Source organism: Dromiciops gliroides, chromosome 5 (assembly GCF_019393635.1).
Source record: "Dromiciops gliroides isolate mDroGli1 chromosome 5, mDroGli1.pri, whole genome shotgun sequence".
In the NCBI taxonomy this organism is placed as follows: Eukaryota; Metazoa; Chordata; class Mammalia; order Microbiotheria; family Microbiotheriidae; genus Dromiciops; species Dromiciops gliroides.
In genome coordinates, this window is record NC_057865.1 from 33639240 (window position 1) to 33659133 (window position 19894).

The 19894-nt window shown below is 44.0% G+C and overlaps 1 protein-coding gene across 1 annotated transcript in view; it reads right to left on the bottom strand.

Annotated features, from left to right (window-relative positions):
- The window catches only part of KAT2B (lysine acetyltransferase 2B), a 120641-nt gene extending 100974 nt beyond the window's left edge, over window positions 1-19667 (bottom strand). The window contains exon 1 of the mRNA XM_043967490.1: window positions 19215-19667. Within this exon, the coding sequence (XP_043823425.1) occupies window positions 19215-19667 (453 nt within the window). The remainder of the gene's footprint in view (window positions 1-19214) is intronic.
- Between the last annotated feature and the right edge of the window lie 227 nt (window positions 19668-19894).

The following is a 19894-nucleotide window of genomic DNA, read 5'->3' on the forward strand; positions in this document are numbered from 1 at the left end:
TGGGTGACTCTTGGCAAGGCACTTAACCTCTCCCTGGGCCGCAATTCCAGGGCAATGAAATGAAAGCAATGGAATTCAAAGCCTTCTATGGCTCTTTCCATCTCTATGTCTATGATGGACAGTTTGGGGACCCTCCTATCTATAGTTTTCTTTTCATTGCCTGCAAAATCCAGTCATGGAACAAGGCAGCTTCAATCCAGAGACTTAAAGACTTATCAATATTAATAAGGATTACGATCCTCGTGGATGTTGATAAGGACGTTAATATTCTAATAAGGATATTAGATTCATTACTTCAATGGTTCCATGATCTTACTGATGTGGGTATCCCCTCCACAGAGACAGACTGTATAACCCATCTAAACATTCTCATGCTGTGAGGCCCATAAATGGTAGAAGGCCCTGGAAACCTGACTCTAGGGCATTTCCCATTTATTGAGTAGCAGTGAAAACCTCAGGCTCTTAGGGACCAAATGGCGTGTACAGCCAGCTATAAACTATTTAAAACCTGGCTGAGCCAACTTCTTCTATTAGGGCAACCTCTGAAGGGGTAGGAAAGAGACAAGTGTGTACAGGCATCTTTCCTAAAAACATGGCTTCCCATCTTTTCATTGATGCTGCAACCAAAATACTTAAAGATGAAGTGAAGAGAGTGGAAGAGGGATGATGGTCCACAGTAAATACTAACTGCTCCACCTCCTTTGTTGTCCCATCTTCTTGGAAAAGAAAGGAACCTTCCATACTTTTCCATACTGTTTTTATTTTTTCAAAACAGTTTCAGTCTGCTAGCTGATGCCAATCAATCAAAAAGCATTTAAGCAAAAAATTTTAAAAATCTAAAATTTTGGGGGCAGCTAGGTGGCACAGTGGATAGAGCACTGGCCTTGGATTCAGGAGGATCTGAGTTCAAATCCAGCCTTAGACACATAACACTTACTAGCTGTGTGACCCTGGGCAAGTCACTTAACCCCAATTGCCTCACCAAAAAAACCCCCAAAAACCCAATTAGAAAAATCTTAGTTTGGGGCAGCTAGATGGCTCAGTGGATAGAGCACCGGCCCTGGAGTCAAGAGGACCTGAGTTCAAATCTGGCCTCAGACACTTAATACTTAACTAGCTGTGTGACCCTGGGCAAGTCACTTAACCCCAATTGCTTCACTAAAAAAAAAAAAAAAAACCTAAAAGTTTATATTTTTAAAAATAGCATAGGGGGCAGCTAGGTGGCGCAGTGGATAGAGCACCGGCCCTGGAGTCAGGAGGACCTGAGTTCAAATCCAGCCGCAGACACTTAACACTTACTAGCTGTGTGACCCTAGGCAAGTCACTTAACCCCAATTGCCTCACCAAATAATAATAATAATAATAATAATTTTTAAAGCATTTAAGCAGCAATTACTATGGGCCAAATGCTGGGGATACAAAGAGGTAAAAACAGTTCTTACCCTCAAGGAACTCTTAATCTAATGGGTATAATATGCCAGTAAGTAGGCAGACACAAGACATATACAGTGGATGGAGGGCAATCTTAGAGGGGAAGACACTGTTAACTCCTAGCAGGCAAACCACTGTTGATCTATTTCAATACAAAGTACTCTAGAGATCCAGATAATATATTTTTTGTCTTTTCCTTCCAAAAGCTTTCTACCCCTTCTGTTGAATGGAAATGTATTTCCACGTTATAATAGAACTCAATGTGAAAATAGGCCATGCTAAAAAAAAAAAAAGTCCTTTCCCATCCAGTAATTTCCCAACATATCTTCCCTCCTTAAAACAAAGGGGGAAAGCTAATTGACCGTCTGACAAAACAGTCCATCTGATAGTGTATACAACTCTGCATCCCTGGACCCCTACACTTCTAACAAGGGCAGTTGTTTCATTGATTGTTCTCAGGACTAAAATCCAGCAGGGCAATCAATCCAACTGTAAACTGCCTTTTAGTGGGGTTCTAGTGCTTTCTTCACTCATAGACTGATTTTTCTTTTAAGGAAACCACTTCTGAGACAATTTTGCTCAAGTATATCTGTTCTATACAGTGGGATGGGCCACACATGGTTTGCATCAAATTTTAATATATTTCCAAACTTCTCCTCCCCTCGCTTCAGTTTTTAAAGACAAATGAGCCTTCCTGATGAGGCTCTAATTTATCTTGCTTGCTCTGCTCTTTGTGAAAACTACATCCCTTGTAGCTGGGAAGCATTCAGTCAGGGCCCCTGGCTCCTCTTGCTTTCAGCCTGGAATGTAGGAGTAGAGTTCTTCGGTGGGAGGCACCCTCCCTTTACTCCAGTGATTGAGTTCACTAAGTGTTATTTGTCCAGAAAAAAACAAACTTTGGACTTTGAATGAGTTGGCTAATTATAGGTTATGTCTGGTTTAAACCAAGACAATCTGACCATCCCAAAGTAGACCCTAATTTCAGGATGAGAGCCTAAAAAGCTTCAGTCATCCAGGGATCAGGAAGGCCTAGGTCTGGGCCAGACCATTCCAGCTTATGTTTAAGCAGAGTTCCTGGGCCCAGCAATCTGTCCCCATGCCTCTTGGCTGGAAGCAAGACAAGCCTAGCCCCTGAAATACTCTCAAAGGTGAGTTGGATTCAGTGAGGAAACAGGAGAAGATTGTGGCTTGGAAGCTGAAACCTAAACCTGGCATCTCTTGGCATTTCAATTCACTCCTTGACACACAAAGAAATCTCAGATTATACACACCTGGCGACAAAACAGCTACTCAAGAGAATTAATGCAGTGAAATAAAGGAGAAAAGGCTGACAAACTGGTTGGGTTTTATGTAGCACCAACAACCTGCTGATGGACTGAAATTTTTCATCCCACTGTTCTGACATCATGTGGACAGCCTTGGTGAGCAGCAACCAAAACTGATGCCTTGTACTTGATAAATTGTATTTTTGAGGCATCCCCTTGGAAAACAAAACTCATCTGGTTATTTACCAGTTTTCACTTCTATCTCTGCTAACAAGCACCAAACATAACCAACCTAAAGTGGGGACAGTTAGGTGGCACAGTAGAGTGTCAGGTCTGGAGTCAAGAGAACCTGAGTTCAAATCCTACTTCAGACACTTACTAGTATGAAACCCATGACAAGTCACTTATTTTGTCTGCCTCAGTTTTCTCATCTGTAAAATGAAAATAGAAATAGTACCCACTTTCCAGGGTTATTGTGAGGCTCAAATGAGATGTTAAGGGTAAAGTGCTTACACAGTGCTGGATTCTATTTCTATAAACTTCCCCCCTCTGAGCTTTGACTCCATATTTTCAGCTGCCTCTAGAACACTTTGACGGAACACATATTAAGACAGAGCAGGCTTCTCCCCCATGCCCCAAGCCAGCTGTCTACTTAGCAGCCTCCTTTCTGTCAACGCTCCCTGCATTTTCCCGCTGCAGAGGCTTCACCCCAAGACACATAGAACCACAAAGTCCTTTTCTTTCTGGCTTTTCTTTCCAAGTGTCTTTCCGACTCATCCCTTCCTTTCCGTTCACTCTCTGCTGCCAAACTTGTTACCTCATGCCTAAACTATTGGAACAGCGTCCCAACTCATCTTCCTGATTCCAATTGCTCCCCAAAGGCTAGTACCAGGTCTACCTTCCTAAAACTTGCCCTTCACAATAACAATTTGCATTTGTGTACACTTTCCAAAGTACTTTTGCACAACTTACCTCATTTTATCTTTACCATACCCTTAAAATTTGCTAGGAAAGGTATTTTTATTCCCGATTTGCAGATGAGGAAACTGATAGATGAAGAGGGGGGGAATTGCACTAGATGAGGGGAAATTAACTTTTTTCTTAAATCATGGGACCCTCCCCCTTTTGGCAGGGGTGGTCCTTAGAGCCCATCTCAAAAGAATTTTTTTCTTAACAGACTTTTTTTGGTGAGGCAATTGGGGTTAAGTGACTTGCCCAGGGTCACACAGCTAGTAAGTGTCAAGTGTCTGAGGCTGGATTTCCTAACCCCCTCTTAACAGACTTTTTTGTTCTTGTTTTTAGTTCCGGATTTTCCCTCCCCCTACTCCCTACTCCACCCAATGAGAAGGCAATAAAAATAAAATCTATTACAAATAAGTGCAGTCATACAAAACAAATTTCTACATTAGCTATGTTCTCTTAAAGAAAAAAAAGGCAAGAAAAAGAAAGGAAAAAATCTGCTCCAATCTATACTCTGAATCAATCAGTTCTCTATGTGGAAGTGGAGAGCATTTTTCATCATAGGTCCTTTGGAACTGTGGTAGGTTATGTTTCTGAGAGTTACTGTCTTTCCAAAATGATTATCCTTATAATATTGTTGCTACTGCGTAAATTGTTCTTCTGGTCCTGCTCCCTTCACTTTGCATCGGTTGATTCAGGTCTCCCTGGGTTTTTCTGAAAACAGCCCCTTTTTCATCTTCTACCACACAATAAGTATCCTACCATATACATATGCCATAACTTGTTTAGCAATTCCCCAATTGATGGACATCCCCTCAGGCTGACACCACAAAAAGAACAGCTATAAATATTTTTGAACATCTGAGTCCTTTTCCCCTTTCCGTGATCTCTTTGAGGTGTAGCCCTAATAGTGGTACTGCTGCATCAAAGGGCATGCTCAGTTTAACAGCTTTCAGCACAAAGTTCCAAATGTTTGGACTACTTCACAGCTCCACCAACAGTGGAGTACCTGATATCTCACATCCCCTCCCACATTTGCTAATCTGATGGGTGCCAGAGTTCTTTTAATTTACATTTCTCTAATTATTAGAGATGATGACTATCCAGAGATTTGATTTCTTCCTCTGAAAACTGCCTATTCATATCCTTTCACCTGTTATCATTGTGGAATGACTCTTTGAATAATAGCTTAAAAGTATACAATAGGGGCAGCTAGGTAGCAGTGGATAAAGCACCTGAGTTCAAATCCAGCCTCAGACACTTGACTAGCTGTGTGACCCTGGGCAAGTCACTTAACCTCCATAGCCCCGCAAAAAAAAAAAAAAAAAAAAAGCATACAATAAAAAAGCATTAGATTACCAAGGAAATCAATTATCAAAAAATTTAAAAACAAAGTTTACAGACCCCTAGGTTAAGAACCTAAGAAAAAGATGGTCAAGTCCATTCTATGATTAAGGATGCTAACTACAAATAATTGATGATCTCTCACAAACTGAGGAGATCAAGAATCTCCCAGACAGGTGAACCCTTCCAAGCAACCAAGCTAAAGGAATAAGCCATCAACAGTTTTTCCTTGTTGGAAAGGGGGAAATGACTGAAAAGAGTCATTCAAAAGCTCCTGATGGGAGCAAGGATTCTAGATATTAAGCTGAAAAACCCTTAGGGGGTCATCTACTTCAAGATCCTAGTTTTGCAAAAAAAAGAAATTCAGGCCGAGAGAAATTAAGAGTCTTTCCCAAGGTCACACAGAGATTCAGTCAGAGACAGGATTTGAACCCTAGCTTCTAAATCCAGGATTCTCTCCACATCACACTCACACTGCCATGCTTAGCTCCTGAGTCACCACCTTTGGGACAACTTTCCTCAAATACCCAGTTGTTATTCTCTTTCCCTCCTGAAATGACATTATACCACTGCTAAGTCTATCTCAAAGAGATTTTTTTTTAAGGGAAAAGAACCTATTTGTACAAAAATATGTAAGGCAGCTCTTTTTGTGATGGATAAAAATGAGAAATGGAAGGGATGCCCATCAATTGGGAATGGCTGAACAAGTTGTTGTAAATGACTGTGATGGAATATTACTGTGCTATAAGAAATGATAAGCAAGATGGTTTCAGGAAAACCTGTAAAGATTTACACGAACTGCTACAAAGTGAAGTGAGCAGAACCAGAGCAGCGGACACAATAGCAGTGATAATGAACTGTGAATGACTTATATTCTCTGCAATACAATGATCCAAGACAATCCCAGAGGACTCGTGAGGGAAAACACTATCTGCCTCCAGAGAAAGAACTGATGCTGTCTGAATACAAACTGAAGCATACCATTTTTCTCTCCTTATGTTTTGTTTGCATTTTCTAGAACAAAATGACTAATATGAATTGACTGCACATAAAAAAACCTATATCAGATTGCTTACCATCTCAGGAAGTGGGGAGAAGAGAAAGGAATAGAATGTGGAACGCAAAACTTTAAAAAAATGTTAAAAAATATTTTTACGTGTAAATGTTTTTATATGAGAACTTGTACCTGGGCAGTGGTAGCGTCAGAAGAAAGAAGGCGTAGATAAGAGATTGTACAATGATAAGATCAACAGGATTTGGCAACAGATTGGCTATATGAAGTGAGAGGGAGGGAGGTTGTGATCCTAAGATACCGGGAGGGTGGGGAGTGCCCTTGGCACTAATAGGGCAGATAGATGCTCAATAAATAAATGTTCATCAGACTGAGTGCTGGAGTTCAGGTGCTCAGGGGTTACATGAAGCAGCCAGCAATTTCTGCCTGGCTCTATCACAGGCCTCGACTGTTTCCTGGTGTCCTGCCATCCCATTTCAACACTAGCTTGTTACAACTGAAGCAAACTATAACCACCTCCATTATTAGTCACACTGGGGTGCTACCGTCTTTTCCTTATATTTCTAGAATCAATTACATCTCCTAGAGCCAAGTTAAATGTCAAGCATGTTGTGAGCACTCAATAACTGGTGATTGATTATTATATGGAATAGATTATAACTAGCTCCACATGGCATACTTAGATCACTGAAGATATACCCTCAACCTTGTCCTATGATTTCATTTTCTTGCAACTACCAGGTGGTAATCTACACCAAAGTGATTATTACTGTTATTTCTCACATTTTCACTTGGTGAAGCGAAAAAATATTTATTAAGCACCTCTTGGCTACAGGGCTCTGGGCCAGGTACTGGGAGAGGTATCTGAGTATCAGGAGAGGGAGGGCCTTGTTCTCACCTTCTCTTGTGTAATGTAAACAACCACCAGAAACAGGCAGGGGACCTTAGGATCCACAAGTAATCAGTTTGGGCAACCTCTATGAACACTGTTTTATGACTTAATTGATAACAATAATCAGAAATGCATCCAAAGTTATCTCTAGTCTTACCACCTTCAAATCAGGGTCTATAATTTTGATAAATGTATGTACAAGAGATACTTTGCTGGAAGAAGCTTTAAAGTGGGGGATTCTGCTCTATAGAATCACAGCACAAATTCAAAGCATTTATAGTAGTAATTAAAATGACCTGTATAAAGCTGGAATGTTTTCTCTATGTGTGTGAGTGTCTATGTGTTTTAAGATATTCAGTAATGTATTATCACCCAAGGATCTCGAAGCATTTCATGTATTTTAACTCTTATTTGTTTTTCTTCACACCATAGTTATGACAATTTTAGACCAACTAACATATAAGCAATTAATACAAATATATGAAACTAAGAGCCATTTCCCAGTGGAAAAGTGGTTAAAAAACACATGAGCAGGGGGCAGCTAGGTGGCTCAGTAGATAAACTACCAGCCCTGGATTCAGGAGAACCAGAGTTCAAATCCAGCCTCAGACACTTAACACTTACTAGCTGTGTGACCTCAGGCAAGTTACTTAACCCCCTTTGCCCCACAAAACAAACAAACAAAACAAAACAAAAACATGAGCAGTTTTCAAAAGAAGACTCACAAACTATCGGCAATCATTTGAAAGATTACTCTAAATCACTGAGAAAAAATGCTAATTAAAATAAAATAAGTCTTGAGTTTCACTCCATATCCAGTAAAAATTAGCAAAGATGGTAATAGACCAAAATTCGTTAAGTGTTGGAACACCTGAGAAAACAAGGAAACTAATTGTTGGTGGAATTGTGCTTGTGGGTTCATACAACTATTCTGGGAATCATTTGGAACGAAAGAAAAGTAACTAAAATTGTTCATGGCCTTTGACGCAGAAATTCTACTACTGGACCTATATTCCACAGAAGTAAAAAACTGGGGGAAAGGCCCTATCTGTATACCAAAACATTCATAGAAGAATGTTTTGGGGCAGCGAAAATTGTAAACAAAATAGATGTCTAGGGACTAGGGATGGCTGGTGGTGTATCAGCGTAATCAATTTTACTATAAAAAAGAACAATGAATTGTTCAATTCAGAGAAACATAGAAAGACTTGTATTAAATGATGCAAAGTAAAGAAAACCAGCAGGAGAATTAATATACACAATGCCATAGGCAAAAGCAAAGAGGCAGAACAGTGAGTCACTGTAATGAGTGGGCCAAGGAGAAGAATGATGAATATGTACTTCCCTCCTTTGGGTGGTGGGGGCGTGGCAGGGGCAGGAGAGGGGAATGGACAATGGATATAGAAAGTTGCCTATACGATACTGTCTGATATAACTACTGTGTCACTGGAGGGATTTGGTGGCACAGCAGTAGAACTCTAGGCCTGGAGTCAGGAAGACTTGAGTTCAAATCCATTCTCAGATACTTACTAGCTAGGTGACCTTGAGCAAGTCACTTAATCGTTGTTTGCCTCAGTTTCCCCAACTGTAAAATGGGGATAATAATAGCACCTACTTCAAAGGGTTGCTGTGAGGATCAAATGAGATCCAATGGCATAATTATTTATAAAGCGAAGTGCCTGGCACACAGTAGGCACTATACAAATGTTTATCCCATTCCCTTTTCCTAAAGATATAGGATAGGGGGCAGCTAGGTAGCACAATGGATAAAGCACCAGACCTGGATTCAGGAGGACCTGAGTTCAAATCTGACCTCAGACACTTGACACTTACTAGCTGTGTGACCCTGGCCAAGTCACTTAACCCTCATTGCCTCACCACCCCCCCCCCAAAAAAAGATATAAGATAAAAATTTTTATTTCAAAGTAAAATTATAATATCTGCCTATGGTTATTTGTTTTTACAGTATATTTGCAGAAATAGAAATAGACAATTACAGTAGAATTATGGAAGAAATTAAATCATTTTTTTAAAAGTACTGTGTTGATTGAAACAATTGACATGACTGGTACTTAACCTTTCTATTTATTGTAATCTTGGGGGTTTTTTTGTTTTGTTTTGTTTTTTGGTGAGGCAATTGGGGTTAAGTGACTTGCCAAGGGTCACACAGCTAGTAAGTGTTAAGTGTCTGAGGATGCATTTGAACTCAGGTCCTCCTGACTCCAGGACCAGTGCTCTATCCACCGTGCCACCTAGCTGCCCCCCACGTTTCTATTTATTACAAGGGAGGGCTCAGTCGGGAGACAAGACATGACCATCTTATAAAACACAAATTACAAGCATGTTTTAATCACCCTCAATTTATAGAAGAAACTGAGGCCTAGAGAGGTTAAACAGAATTGCACCCAAGGTCCAATGGGTAGTAACACCAGAGAAATAATGAGAATGTACTATCCTAGCACGATACCATTTCATGTCTTTTTTTTTTTTTAATTTCTGAAAGACAGTTCTGAGAATTATGCCGTGGAAAGATCACTGGATTTAGTATAGGGATCTTGCATGACTCAAGTCCCAGGTCAGCTGCTGCCTTCCTCATCACCCAGTAATGGGCACATCCTTAACCCACACATCAGAGGGCCTCTGGGAGGATGAAGAGGAAATGTGCGGGAAGGCGTGTTTTGAAAAGGAAGGATAAAGCACTATACAAATCATTTTCAATACCTCAAGGACTATTGGTCCTTATTCCATCCCCCACACATATTCCTTCCTAGACTTTTTTTTTTTTTTTGGTGGGGCAGTGGGGGTTAAGTGACTTGCCCAAGGTCACACAGCTAGTAAGTGTCAAGTGTCTGAGGCCGGATTTGAACTCAGGTCCTCCTGAATCCAGGGCCGGTGCTCTATCCACTGTGCCACCTAGCCGCCCCCCTTCCTAGACTTTTGAACGCAGGAAATCAGAAATCGATAGAAAGTTGCCATCAGTGGCCTGATTCAGAAATAACACACCCTGAAAGTGATGGCCTGAAGGAACCTGAAAGTTGCCCATGGCAAATGGTCAACTTTGTAAAGATAGGGATGGAAGGCAACTAGGTGGTGCAGTAGATAAAGCACCAACCCTGGATTCAGAAGGATCTGAGTTCAAATACAGTCTCAGATACTTGCCACTTAGTAGCTGTATGACCCTGGGCAAGTCACTTAACCCTCATTGCCCTGCAAAAGAAAAAAAAAGTAAAGATAGGGATGCTTCCCTACTTACCCAACCTCCACTTGAAGCAAAGCCACCATGCTTTAATATCAGGGATGGAAAGGACCTGACACCATCTTGTACCTAACCAAGCACCCTTCTATAACAGAGGGGGAAAACCTCCAGAGTCAGCTTTTCCTCAAGGCAACAAGATATGGTGGATGGTGCATTTGGAATCACAGGACCTGGGTTTAAGATCCAACTCAACTGTGTGATTCTGGACAAGCCACTTTTCTCCTGTGAGTCTCACTTTAGTATCTTTCAAATGAGAGGATTGGCCTGATGCCCATTACCTGAGAGAGATGAGGCAAATCACTTCCCTGGGCCTCAGTTTTCCTCATCTGTATAATGGGAGGGTTGTACTATGAAGTTCCTTTTCCAGCTCTCAATCTAGGATCTCAGAGCATTGCCACACTTGAGCACATAGGTTCTAGAGGATTTCTAAGCTTCCAGAGACACCCAAAATGCATCACATTCCCTTTCCTGCATACCAGTAATTCATCTGAAGTTCATAACTAACAAGATGATTATTACCTATCCTACTACAAAATAGTCATGATAACAATAATGCCATTTAGATAGTGCTTTCAGGTTTACAACACAATCTAGTCTCTCAAAACCCTATGAGGGGGGCAGCTAGGTGGCGCAGTGGATAGAGCACCAGCCCTGGAGTCAGGAGTACCTGAGTTCAGATCAGGCCTCAGACACTTAACACTTACTAGCTGTGTGACCCTGGGCAAGTCACTTAACCCCAATTGACTCACTAAAACAAAACAAAACAAAACAAAAAACCCTATGAGGGGGCAGTTAGGTGTCACAGTAGATAGAGAACCAGCCCTGGATTCAGGAGGATCTGAGTTCAAATCTGGCCTCAGACACTTAACACTTACTAGCTGTGTGACCCTGGGTAAGTCACTTAACCCCAATTGCCTCACCCCCCCAAAAAAATAAATAAATAAAAATAAAAACCCCATGACGCATGTGCTTGGTGCATGGCCACTATTTCCTCATGACCCCAGGATATATGGAGTGCCTTGTGATTGACATTCTATGAGCTGTGACATAGATTTCTGCACTCTTGCCAACTTCTCAAATGAGATAATAGTATGAAGCTAAGAAGGTAGCTGGAACAATCCCTAAGTGCTAAAGAATCAATCTGTTCCATAAATGAAGACACTTTGGTATCTAATCAGCTTCATGATGTCATCACTGCCTTGCCCAAGTAAGGATCCCTCATAAACATACTGTCCTCTCTTGGAAGACATGGGACCTTAACTCAAGGCCAGTCTCTTAGAGGAGGCGGCCACAGGGCCCTGAGGAGATTCCCTAACTTCTGGACCTCAATTTTCTCAACTGTGAAATGGTATTGATAATACCTTCTCTACCAACTTCACAAGAGTGTTATCGAGGTCAAAGGAGATGACACCTGTGATGGCACTTTGCAAAAGGGAGACATGTCCAAAACCTTCGAGGTGCTTGTTAGTCAGAACCTTCGATGGCTGAATCCAGCTGGGAAAGTTAAGCTACAAGCAGGGAGACTTGAAGAGGCAGAGCCCATTGACATTATTGAGTCAAAATATTCAATGCTGTTTGAAGAATGAGATTCGATCATCATCTAAGAAGGGAGATAGCATGGACCTAGTAGGGAATGAACCTTTATCCACCCACAAAGAAAGAAAGATCTGGGTTCAGTTGTTTCCTCTAGTTGCGTGACTGAGGTCAAGTCACCTAACCTCCAGGTCTCTAGACAACTCTTTATGGCTACAGACCAGAGGGAAGAAATAGGAGTGAAAATAGTCTTGGATATAGAGTAAGAAAATCTGAATTTGAATCATGGCTCTGCTGCTTGCCGTAACCTCTCTAGTTCACAATTTCTAATCATCTGTAAAAAGGGATTTGGATGGGATGATCCCAAGTCTTTTTGCAGCTCTAAATCTAAGTTCTTATGATCCATAGATCTCAGGAGAAATGGTTTCCACACCTAGAGTTCTCTAGAATCAGCTAAAAAGCATAACATAACTGTTCCTTGTTCCAAAGTGTTTTATACATAATCTCATAGTTTAGTGCCCAGTATGTTCCTGTGTGACCTTGGGGAAGTCACATCTCCTCCTCCCCTGGGCCTCAATTTCTTCATATCTAAAATGCAAGGGGTGGGGCCATAATGGCTCCTGAGGTCTCTCTCTGTGAAATCTACATCCAGGAGCAGTCCTAAGGTGAATTTCAGAGTTGATTTTATCAAAGTAGACTGCCCGCCAAATACCCATCCGCATTCCCAACATGTACACACAGATAATTCTGTTGAAGCTCCCTAGTTGGTAAGAAAGATGAATCCACCTAGTTCCCCCTTCCCCCACCAAAAAAAAAAGTCACTTCTGTGTGCTTCCTCTCCTCTTGGAGCCTGGGAGCTCACACTGAAGGCAAGGTCAACCTGCCTGACCCTGTGACACCTCCTGGGTTGCATAGAGCTTCATGTTGCATTCTTGTGGATTGGAAGCCTTGGATCCCGATCTTCCTTGAAGGTTTGTGGGAAAATAAATGTGGGCAGCTTTCCTAAATGCTTTCTTGCGGTCCCTGCCAAAGGAAACATTTTCGTGCTATGATATTGGTTGTGTGATAACTGCTGCTTTGCTATCTAGAAATGGCTTCAGAAGATTATGCCATGATTTATGATCCTGAGGGCCAGAGATTTAGGGGAAAAAAGGGGGAGTTAAAAAATTGGCCCTGCGATACTAGGTTATACTAAGGAACTTTTCTAAGTATGCACACAAATGACAGAGCACTAAATACGTTGCTCCAATAAAAAGTCAACAATCAATTTATCTATTGTAAGTGTGTGCATACCTTTAAAAAAAGGACTTCCAAGAGGAAGTTTCTATAGAGATATTTAGGCTTCGAATAACATTAGAAACATTTTTCCCCCACTACGGATCCTTCAAACATATTTATGGCACTACAAGGCACTCAGCATAATTTCCCTCAAAATGTAGACAGCCCTTGGAAGTGTATGCTGAGCCTAAAAATAACTTTGCTCTCATAAGGAACAAATTACAAAGCTAAATGTCTACTCACGGCTCTCCACAAGTTATATGGCTTGCCCTTGGCTCCCATCCATTTACCCTTGACCTGTATCTACACAGATTTATGAGTTTTTAGAGGTAGAAGAGCCTTTTGTTCTTTTAACCATGACATATGTACCTCTGTCCAACCATGTCTTAATATTTCTGGTCTAGTGTCTGTGTATGGATATAGTGTTTCCTGTCCCACTCCTGGAAGTGCCTAGAGAGCAGAAATTATGTACCTCTCAGTACGGTACTTAGCCCATGACCTAGGCAAAATGGTAGTCAATAAATACAATATCCACCACCTCCATCAGCATCGTTCTCATCACCACAAAAGGCAAAGACAAAAGCAAGATGTAAAATGTGAAAGAAGAGTCCTGAAGGAACATGAACAAGGGCTGTTCTTGGAGACAGAAGACCTGGATCGAAGTCCTATCTCCAATACACAGTAGCTCTGTCTGTGCTGAGCCATCCAACATAGCTCCTTAAATACCAGGCAGCTCTTGCAGATCACAAAGTGTAGCACCAATGCCTGTCTGCAGGGTTTCCCTTTTCTTACCAGGAATTCCCTACAGTGTTGAAATCACAAGTCCAAGCAAAACAAAAAAAAAAAAAAAGAAAAAAAGAAAAGCATGCTCCCTACCAATTAAAACAGACTTCCACTAACCCTTTGGTGTGGTTGGCTATCATATAAGTATTAAGGAAAGCCATCCCCAAACACAGACTATATCCCTAAAATGAGACCTATTTGAAAGCAAAGACAGGTAAGGGAATTTTTTTGTTTAGGTTTTGTTTTGGATTGGGGGCTTGTGTATTTTTGAGTCAAAATCTGTGATTTCCTGGGTGCCAAGGAACTTTCAAACTATTCTCTCCACTGAACCTAATGGGCAATTTATCTTCCATTTGTATGTTAGCTGCCTGGAGGCACGGTTTGCTTGTGGTTCACAGTTGTGGTTGTTCAGTCTCCACTGACTCTTCATGACCCCATTTGGGTTTTTCTTGGCAAAGATACTGGAGTGGTTTGCCATTTCCTTCTCCAGTTCATTTTACAAATGAGGATCTGAGGCAAATGGGGTTAAGTGACTTTCCCAAGGAGACACAGCCACTAAATATCTGAGGCTGAATTTTTTAACTCAGGTCCTCCTGACTCCAGGGCCATTTTATCCACTGTGTCACCAAGTTGCCTGCTTCATTGTTAGAATGTATCAGAAACAGGCCTTGGACTGGCTATTTTCCAGATAGTATATAATCCCCTTGAGGGCAGGAATTGTTCTTTTATTTTTTTTCATTTCCAGCACCTAGCAATCGATCAACATTTGTTAAATGTTTATTCTGTATCAGGAACTCCACAAGGGGCTGGGGATACAAAGACAAATGAAGTAGTCCTTGCCCTCAAGGAATTTACATTCTATTATAATATTTTATACACACACAGAGACATGCACAGACATATATGCACATATGTGTGCATAATCACACATATACTGATAAAGACCATTTACTGAGAACTGACTGATCCCCACCTACTCCCCATTCTCAAGACAATACATTTCCTGGCGCTAACCAATCTGTGTCAATTCCAGACTGTGATGGATCTCTCCCAAACTAACTATCCCCTCCCAAAGATTCCCAAGCTTACTTCCCGGACTTTAGGTTATTATATAAAAAGGTTCATTTACATAAGTTGTTTCTATTGGTGAGAAACTTACTTTTCCCAAGGGCAGTCTCATAGCTCCTTCGGTTCTGTTGTTACCCCCATATATAAACCCTGTCCTCAGTTCCCATCTTTGGGTGTTCCTAGCATTCTTGCTTTGTGATACTCTGACCTATAACTCCTCTGCCCTGATTAAAGACCATATTTCTTCTATATTGATTGTTTCATTAATTTCCAGGTTAACATACATATACATATATATGCATCTATATGAAAATTATACACAAAATAAGCTGAAGGTAATTTGAATGGAAATGGCTTGCCATTTCCTTCTTTGGCTCATTTTACAGATGAGAAAACTCAGGCAAACAAGGTGAAATGACTTGCCAGCTAGTTTTGGAAGCTTGATTTGAATCCTGGTCTTCCTGACTCCAGGCCTGTAGTTCTATTCACCACACCACCCAACTGCCCAAGGATATGAAAATGATATACAAAATAAACTGAACCTAATTTGAGGGAGAGAGAACACTAGTTAGTCAGTAAACCCTTATCAAATACTGACTACATGCTAGGCACCCAGCTAAGGGGACAGAATTAAAATAACAACAACAAAAAAGTCTCTGCCCTCAGGGAGTTTACACAGCAATAGGGGAAAACAAACACAAAAGGAAGCCTGGAGGGGGTGGGGGGGTGGGGGAAGGCAGAGGAGAAAAGGAGAAGGTACCAGTCACGTGGGAGGAATCCCAGAGTAGGGCAGCCAGGTGAGAAATGAGAAGCCTGGACTGAACTCTCTCTCTTTTTTTTAAATTAACTTTTTTTTTGGTTTTGCAGGCAATAGGGTGTTAAGTGACTTGCCCAGGGTCACACAGCTAGTAAGTGTCAAGTGTCTGAGGTCGGATTTGAACTCAGGTACTCCTGAATCCAGGATAGGTGATAGTCAAACCTAAAATAAACTAGGATTTAGGAAACGGTAAACCCTCTATTTGGGGCACTGCTGGACCTTTTGTGAATTTTGTGGTTGCTGATGACATTTCCAGGGGGTTCCAAGTCTCTTTCTGGCCCTTCCACAGTATTTATGTACCACTTTTCCCAAACTTTTTTTTTGCGGGGGAGGGGGAGAGGGGAATTATAAAGATCTCAATTAACAAATTTTGCAAAGCCCTCTTCAGGCTTCTGAAACATAGTATCTTCACATAAAATTTAACCTAGAATACAGGAAGAAGCCAGGACACAGTGTAACTATCAAGTCACCTCAACCCGGAGGAGAGATGTACAATGTTCCTCCTGACCCAAAGATGTGAGAACTATGGATACAGACAGATACAATCAGATTCCAGGTGTGAAATGTCCCACACTTTGTCCATTGGGGCTGCTTAATGATTTTGTTGTTGTAGTTGTTGTTGTTAAAAGAGAAAGGGGGGGGGGTATGTGTGAGATCTGAATATATCCAGAAATGACTGTTCTAAAAACAAAAGGTATCAAACTTTAAAATTCGTTTTTAGTCTCAAAATGTTTAAATTTCCCAACTACTTCCCTCCAAGGTATCATTTCTCAAGTTTCCCCTGTTTTGGCACACTATCACTGACCCAGATCTCTCCCACCAGCAGCTTTGGGGAGAGAGGTGACTGATTCACAAAGCTGGGGAAGACCCACATTGAAGGTCTACAGATACCTTTTGCCAAGACACAATTCAAAAGAATTCTACCCTGTACCCTGAAAAACAAGTTAGTACGTTTTCTCTAGGAGGGGTGTGGTGGGCTACCCCACCTTTGAGGAGAGAAAAAAGCAGGCTCCAGGCTAATAATCTCAGTGCCCAGTTTCTTCCACTGAGCTTAAAGAAGAAAATAAAAATATCTCTCCTTCAGGAGTCTGGATGGTCTCCTACTCTGCTCCTCCAATTCCCTATTCTTTCTTTTCTTTCCAGATTGCCTAAGGGGCTGGTATTTTAATGGTTTCCAAGCTGTCCCTTCTGTCCTTTGTAAGCAGAGGCACTTAAAGGAGAACTCCAATCCTTTTAAGATGTACCATTAAATGACCATTTTCTATAGACAAATCAAGGGCATTCCTGAGGATGCTGAAATTTTAAGAGAGAAGCCCTTATAAATTCTCTCGGTTCATTTGTGCATCTTCCCCTTCCCTTGGTTACAGCCTAACCTGACATCACTGGCATTTGTATCCCTGTGGCACCATAGGAGATCCTAAGCTTCTAGAAGACCGGCTTTGAGAGTTGTTGGCTATTTTTTTTAATCCTTTTTTCCCTAGCACCGAAACAATTCCTAGAACACAGTTAAATGGGTGCTAAATGCTTGAATTAAGATTGGATTAACATTCAATGCTTCAGTTAAAAATGGAATGATTCATTCACACAGCTCTCGTTCATTCCAAAGGTTTTAGATCTATCCCAACAGTCCACTAGGCTATAGTTCCTTTCCCTTTCAAGAGAACTGGAAAAAGTCCTATGTATACTTAGGCAGGAAAAGAGCCAGGGAAGAAGCAGCAACTCTGCTCCAGGAGCTCCCTAATCAAGGTGGTTTGCAAGTATAGACCCCATTTCGCTTCCAGGTTCTCACGTTCGTAGATTTCAAGTGGTGCAGGGGCCTTAGAATTCATCTAGACCAACTCATCTATTTTTTCGTAAGGGCCAGCAGATTCCATGACATTGAACAAATGCTTGTCGATTAATAAAAAGCAGCGAAAACAAGATCTGAACCCAGGTCCCTAATTCAAAATCTAGCACCCAGTGGAATTTAACATTAGGACCAACTGACTTAGAGAATGAGGGGTACTGATCAAAGGCTTCAGAACAAGAGATTGAAATAAGAAACTGAAAAGAGAAAACAAAGGGTGATGATCGGCACAGCTTAGCAGAAGGTTCAGGTAAACCTGGGAGAGAAGGTCGATCCAGGGTAGTTGAACTCGACATGGGAGGACTTTAAATTCCCAGCATCCCAACTTTTAAATAGAGCTAGTATCTACTCTTGGCCATGTTTTTACCCTGCGGTGGGGGAAGAGACACATAGCTAGACTCTGAAATTAAGGTGGTCCTGTAACTTAAAATATACTTCGGTTATCATTACGATTAACTGCGTTCTTTGGAGGAATCTGGCTCTACCCAGCCCGGGTCATTCTGGGAAACTGGGCTCTGCCTCCCAAGTACCCAAGCATGGGAGTGATTAACCAGAACACCCTGCTGTTTGGGTCTCCCCCCCCCCAAACTCCAGTCACTGGCCGAAGAAGCAACAAACCCCAGAGTCCTGTCTCCTTCAGCTGTCACCCTGTCAAAACGAAGACTATTATTCCAAGGGCCACCGGCCTCCAGGAGTTCTGTGGCTGCTGTACCCCAAATCAAAACTCAACCCCCACCCTGGGCCACATCTGGAGGGGGGGGAGTCAAAGGAGGAGGGTGGGTGGAAAACAATCCCAGACCATAGACAGGAGTGTAATGTGGAGCATTCGAGAAAGGGGGCAAGAGGTACACCAGCATCCAGCCAAGTCAAGCTTATCAACCCGCCCAACTGTTTACAACCCAAGCATCTGGTGGGAGGCTTTAAGCAAACCCATAACAATGTCAAAATGAGGTGTGCTGGCATCCCGCTACCGAGTCCCAGCACCTGGAATCTTGGCTGCCCGCCGTACCCATCCTCCGGGCCCCCTGCGCCCCGCCCCTTCCCCTCGCCTCTCCCCTTCGGGAGCCCTAAGCTCCCAGCGGCTGACCGCCCGTCAGAGCTGGCAGCACCTACCGGACTGGAGAAGCCGGACAGGAGCGCACGCCCCGATCGCTCGCTCACTGCCTCCCCTCCCCTCCCCTCCCCTCCCCTCCCCCGGACACACCGAGACGCACCCACACTTCACACTACTTTGAAAGACAGTCCTCCGCGGTCAGTGCGCGGGCTCACGCCGCCGCCCCCGCCCCTCTCCAGCCACTCTCCCCGGTCCCCCTCTCCAGCAGCAAGCCGCTCCTGGCCCAGTCAAACAGATCCCGGAGAAGCAACTTCTCGCTCGCCCCCTCCGAAGCCAGGACACGCACGCAGAAAGCCCCCAGCCCTCGGCGATCGCCTCCAGCCTCGGCTTTCCCCACCCCACCCACCCCCACCCCCACTATGCACGCGCGCACACACACATAAACACACACACGCACACAACGCAGTCCAAGAATCCAATCCACCCGAGAGCTGTACTTCCGCGGTGCAGCCCGGGAGGGGGGGGCCTTCGGGGAAGTGAAGGCAGGGGGTGCCGGCGGGCGCCCCGTCCAGTCCCCGCCAACGATCGCGCCGAGGGGAGGGAGATGGGAGGGAGGAGGGACGGGGCAGGACTGCTCCCCGGGTCTCCCCGGCAGGGAGCTGAAGCGGACGTTACCTTGCAGGACGAGTAGACGCCGAGTTTCTCCAGTTTCTTGGCCCGGGGAGCGGAGCGCAGCTGCGCCTTCTTCACCGCGATCCGGGCCGTAGAAGCGCCGCTGCCGACCCCCGGGCTCTCGGCGGCGCCCGGCCCCGAGGACGCGGCGGGGCCGGGGCCGGCGCCGGCCGGGACGGGGGCAGGGACGGCCGCAGCAGGAGCAGCAGCAGCGGCGGCGGACGCCGCGGCCCGGGCCGGTCCGCCCCCAGCCGCCGGGGATCCCTGCGGGGGCGGCGGAGGAGGAGGCAGAGGCACAGGCGGCGGCGGCGGCTGCGGAGGAGGGGGCGGCGGCTGCTGCTGCTGCCCTCCGGCCCCGCCGCCGCCGCCGCCGCCGCCGCTGCCGCCGCCGCAGCTACCGCCACCACAGCCACCGCCACCGCCCCCGGCCGGCCCGGCCCCGCCGGTCTCGGACATGCCACCGCCGCGGAGCACGGGAGGAGGAGGAGGCGGAGTGTGGTGGTGGCCGCCACCGCCAGGGTCTCCCTGGGCGCCTCTGGGCTCGGGGAGGGCGAGAGGGACCCTCCCCCCTCGGGGCCTGGCCTCCCTCTCCTCTCCCTTCTCCCTCGGTGTTCCCCTCCCCCTCTCTCCTCCCTCCTCCCCCTCTCTCCTCCCTCCTCCCCCGCGCCCTGCGCTGCGCTGAG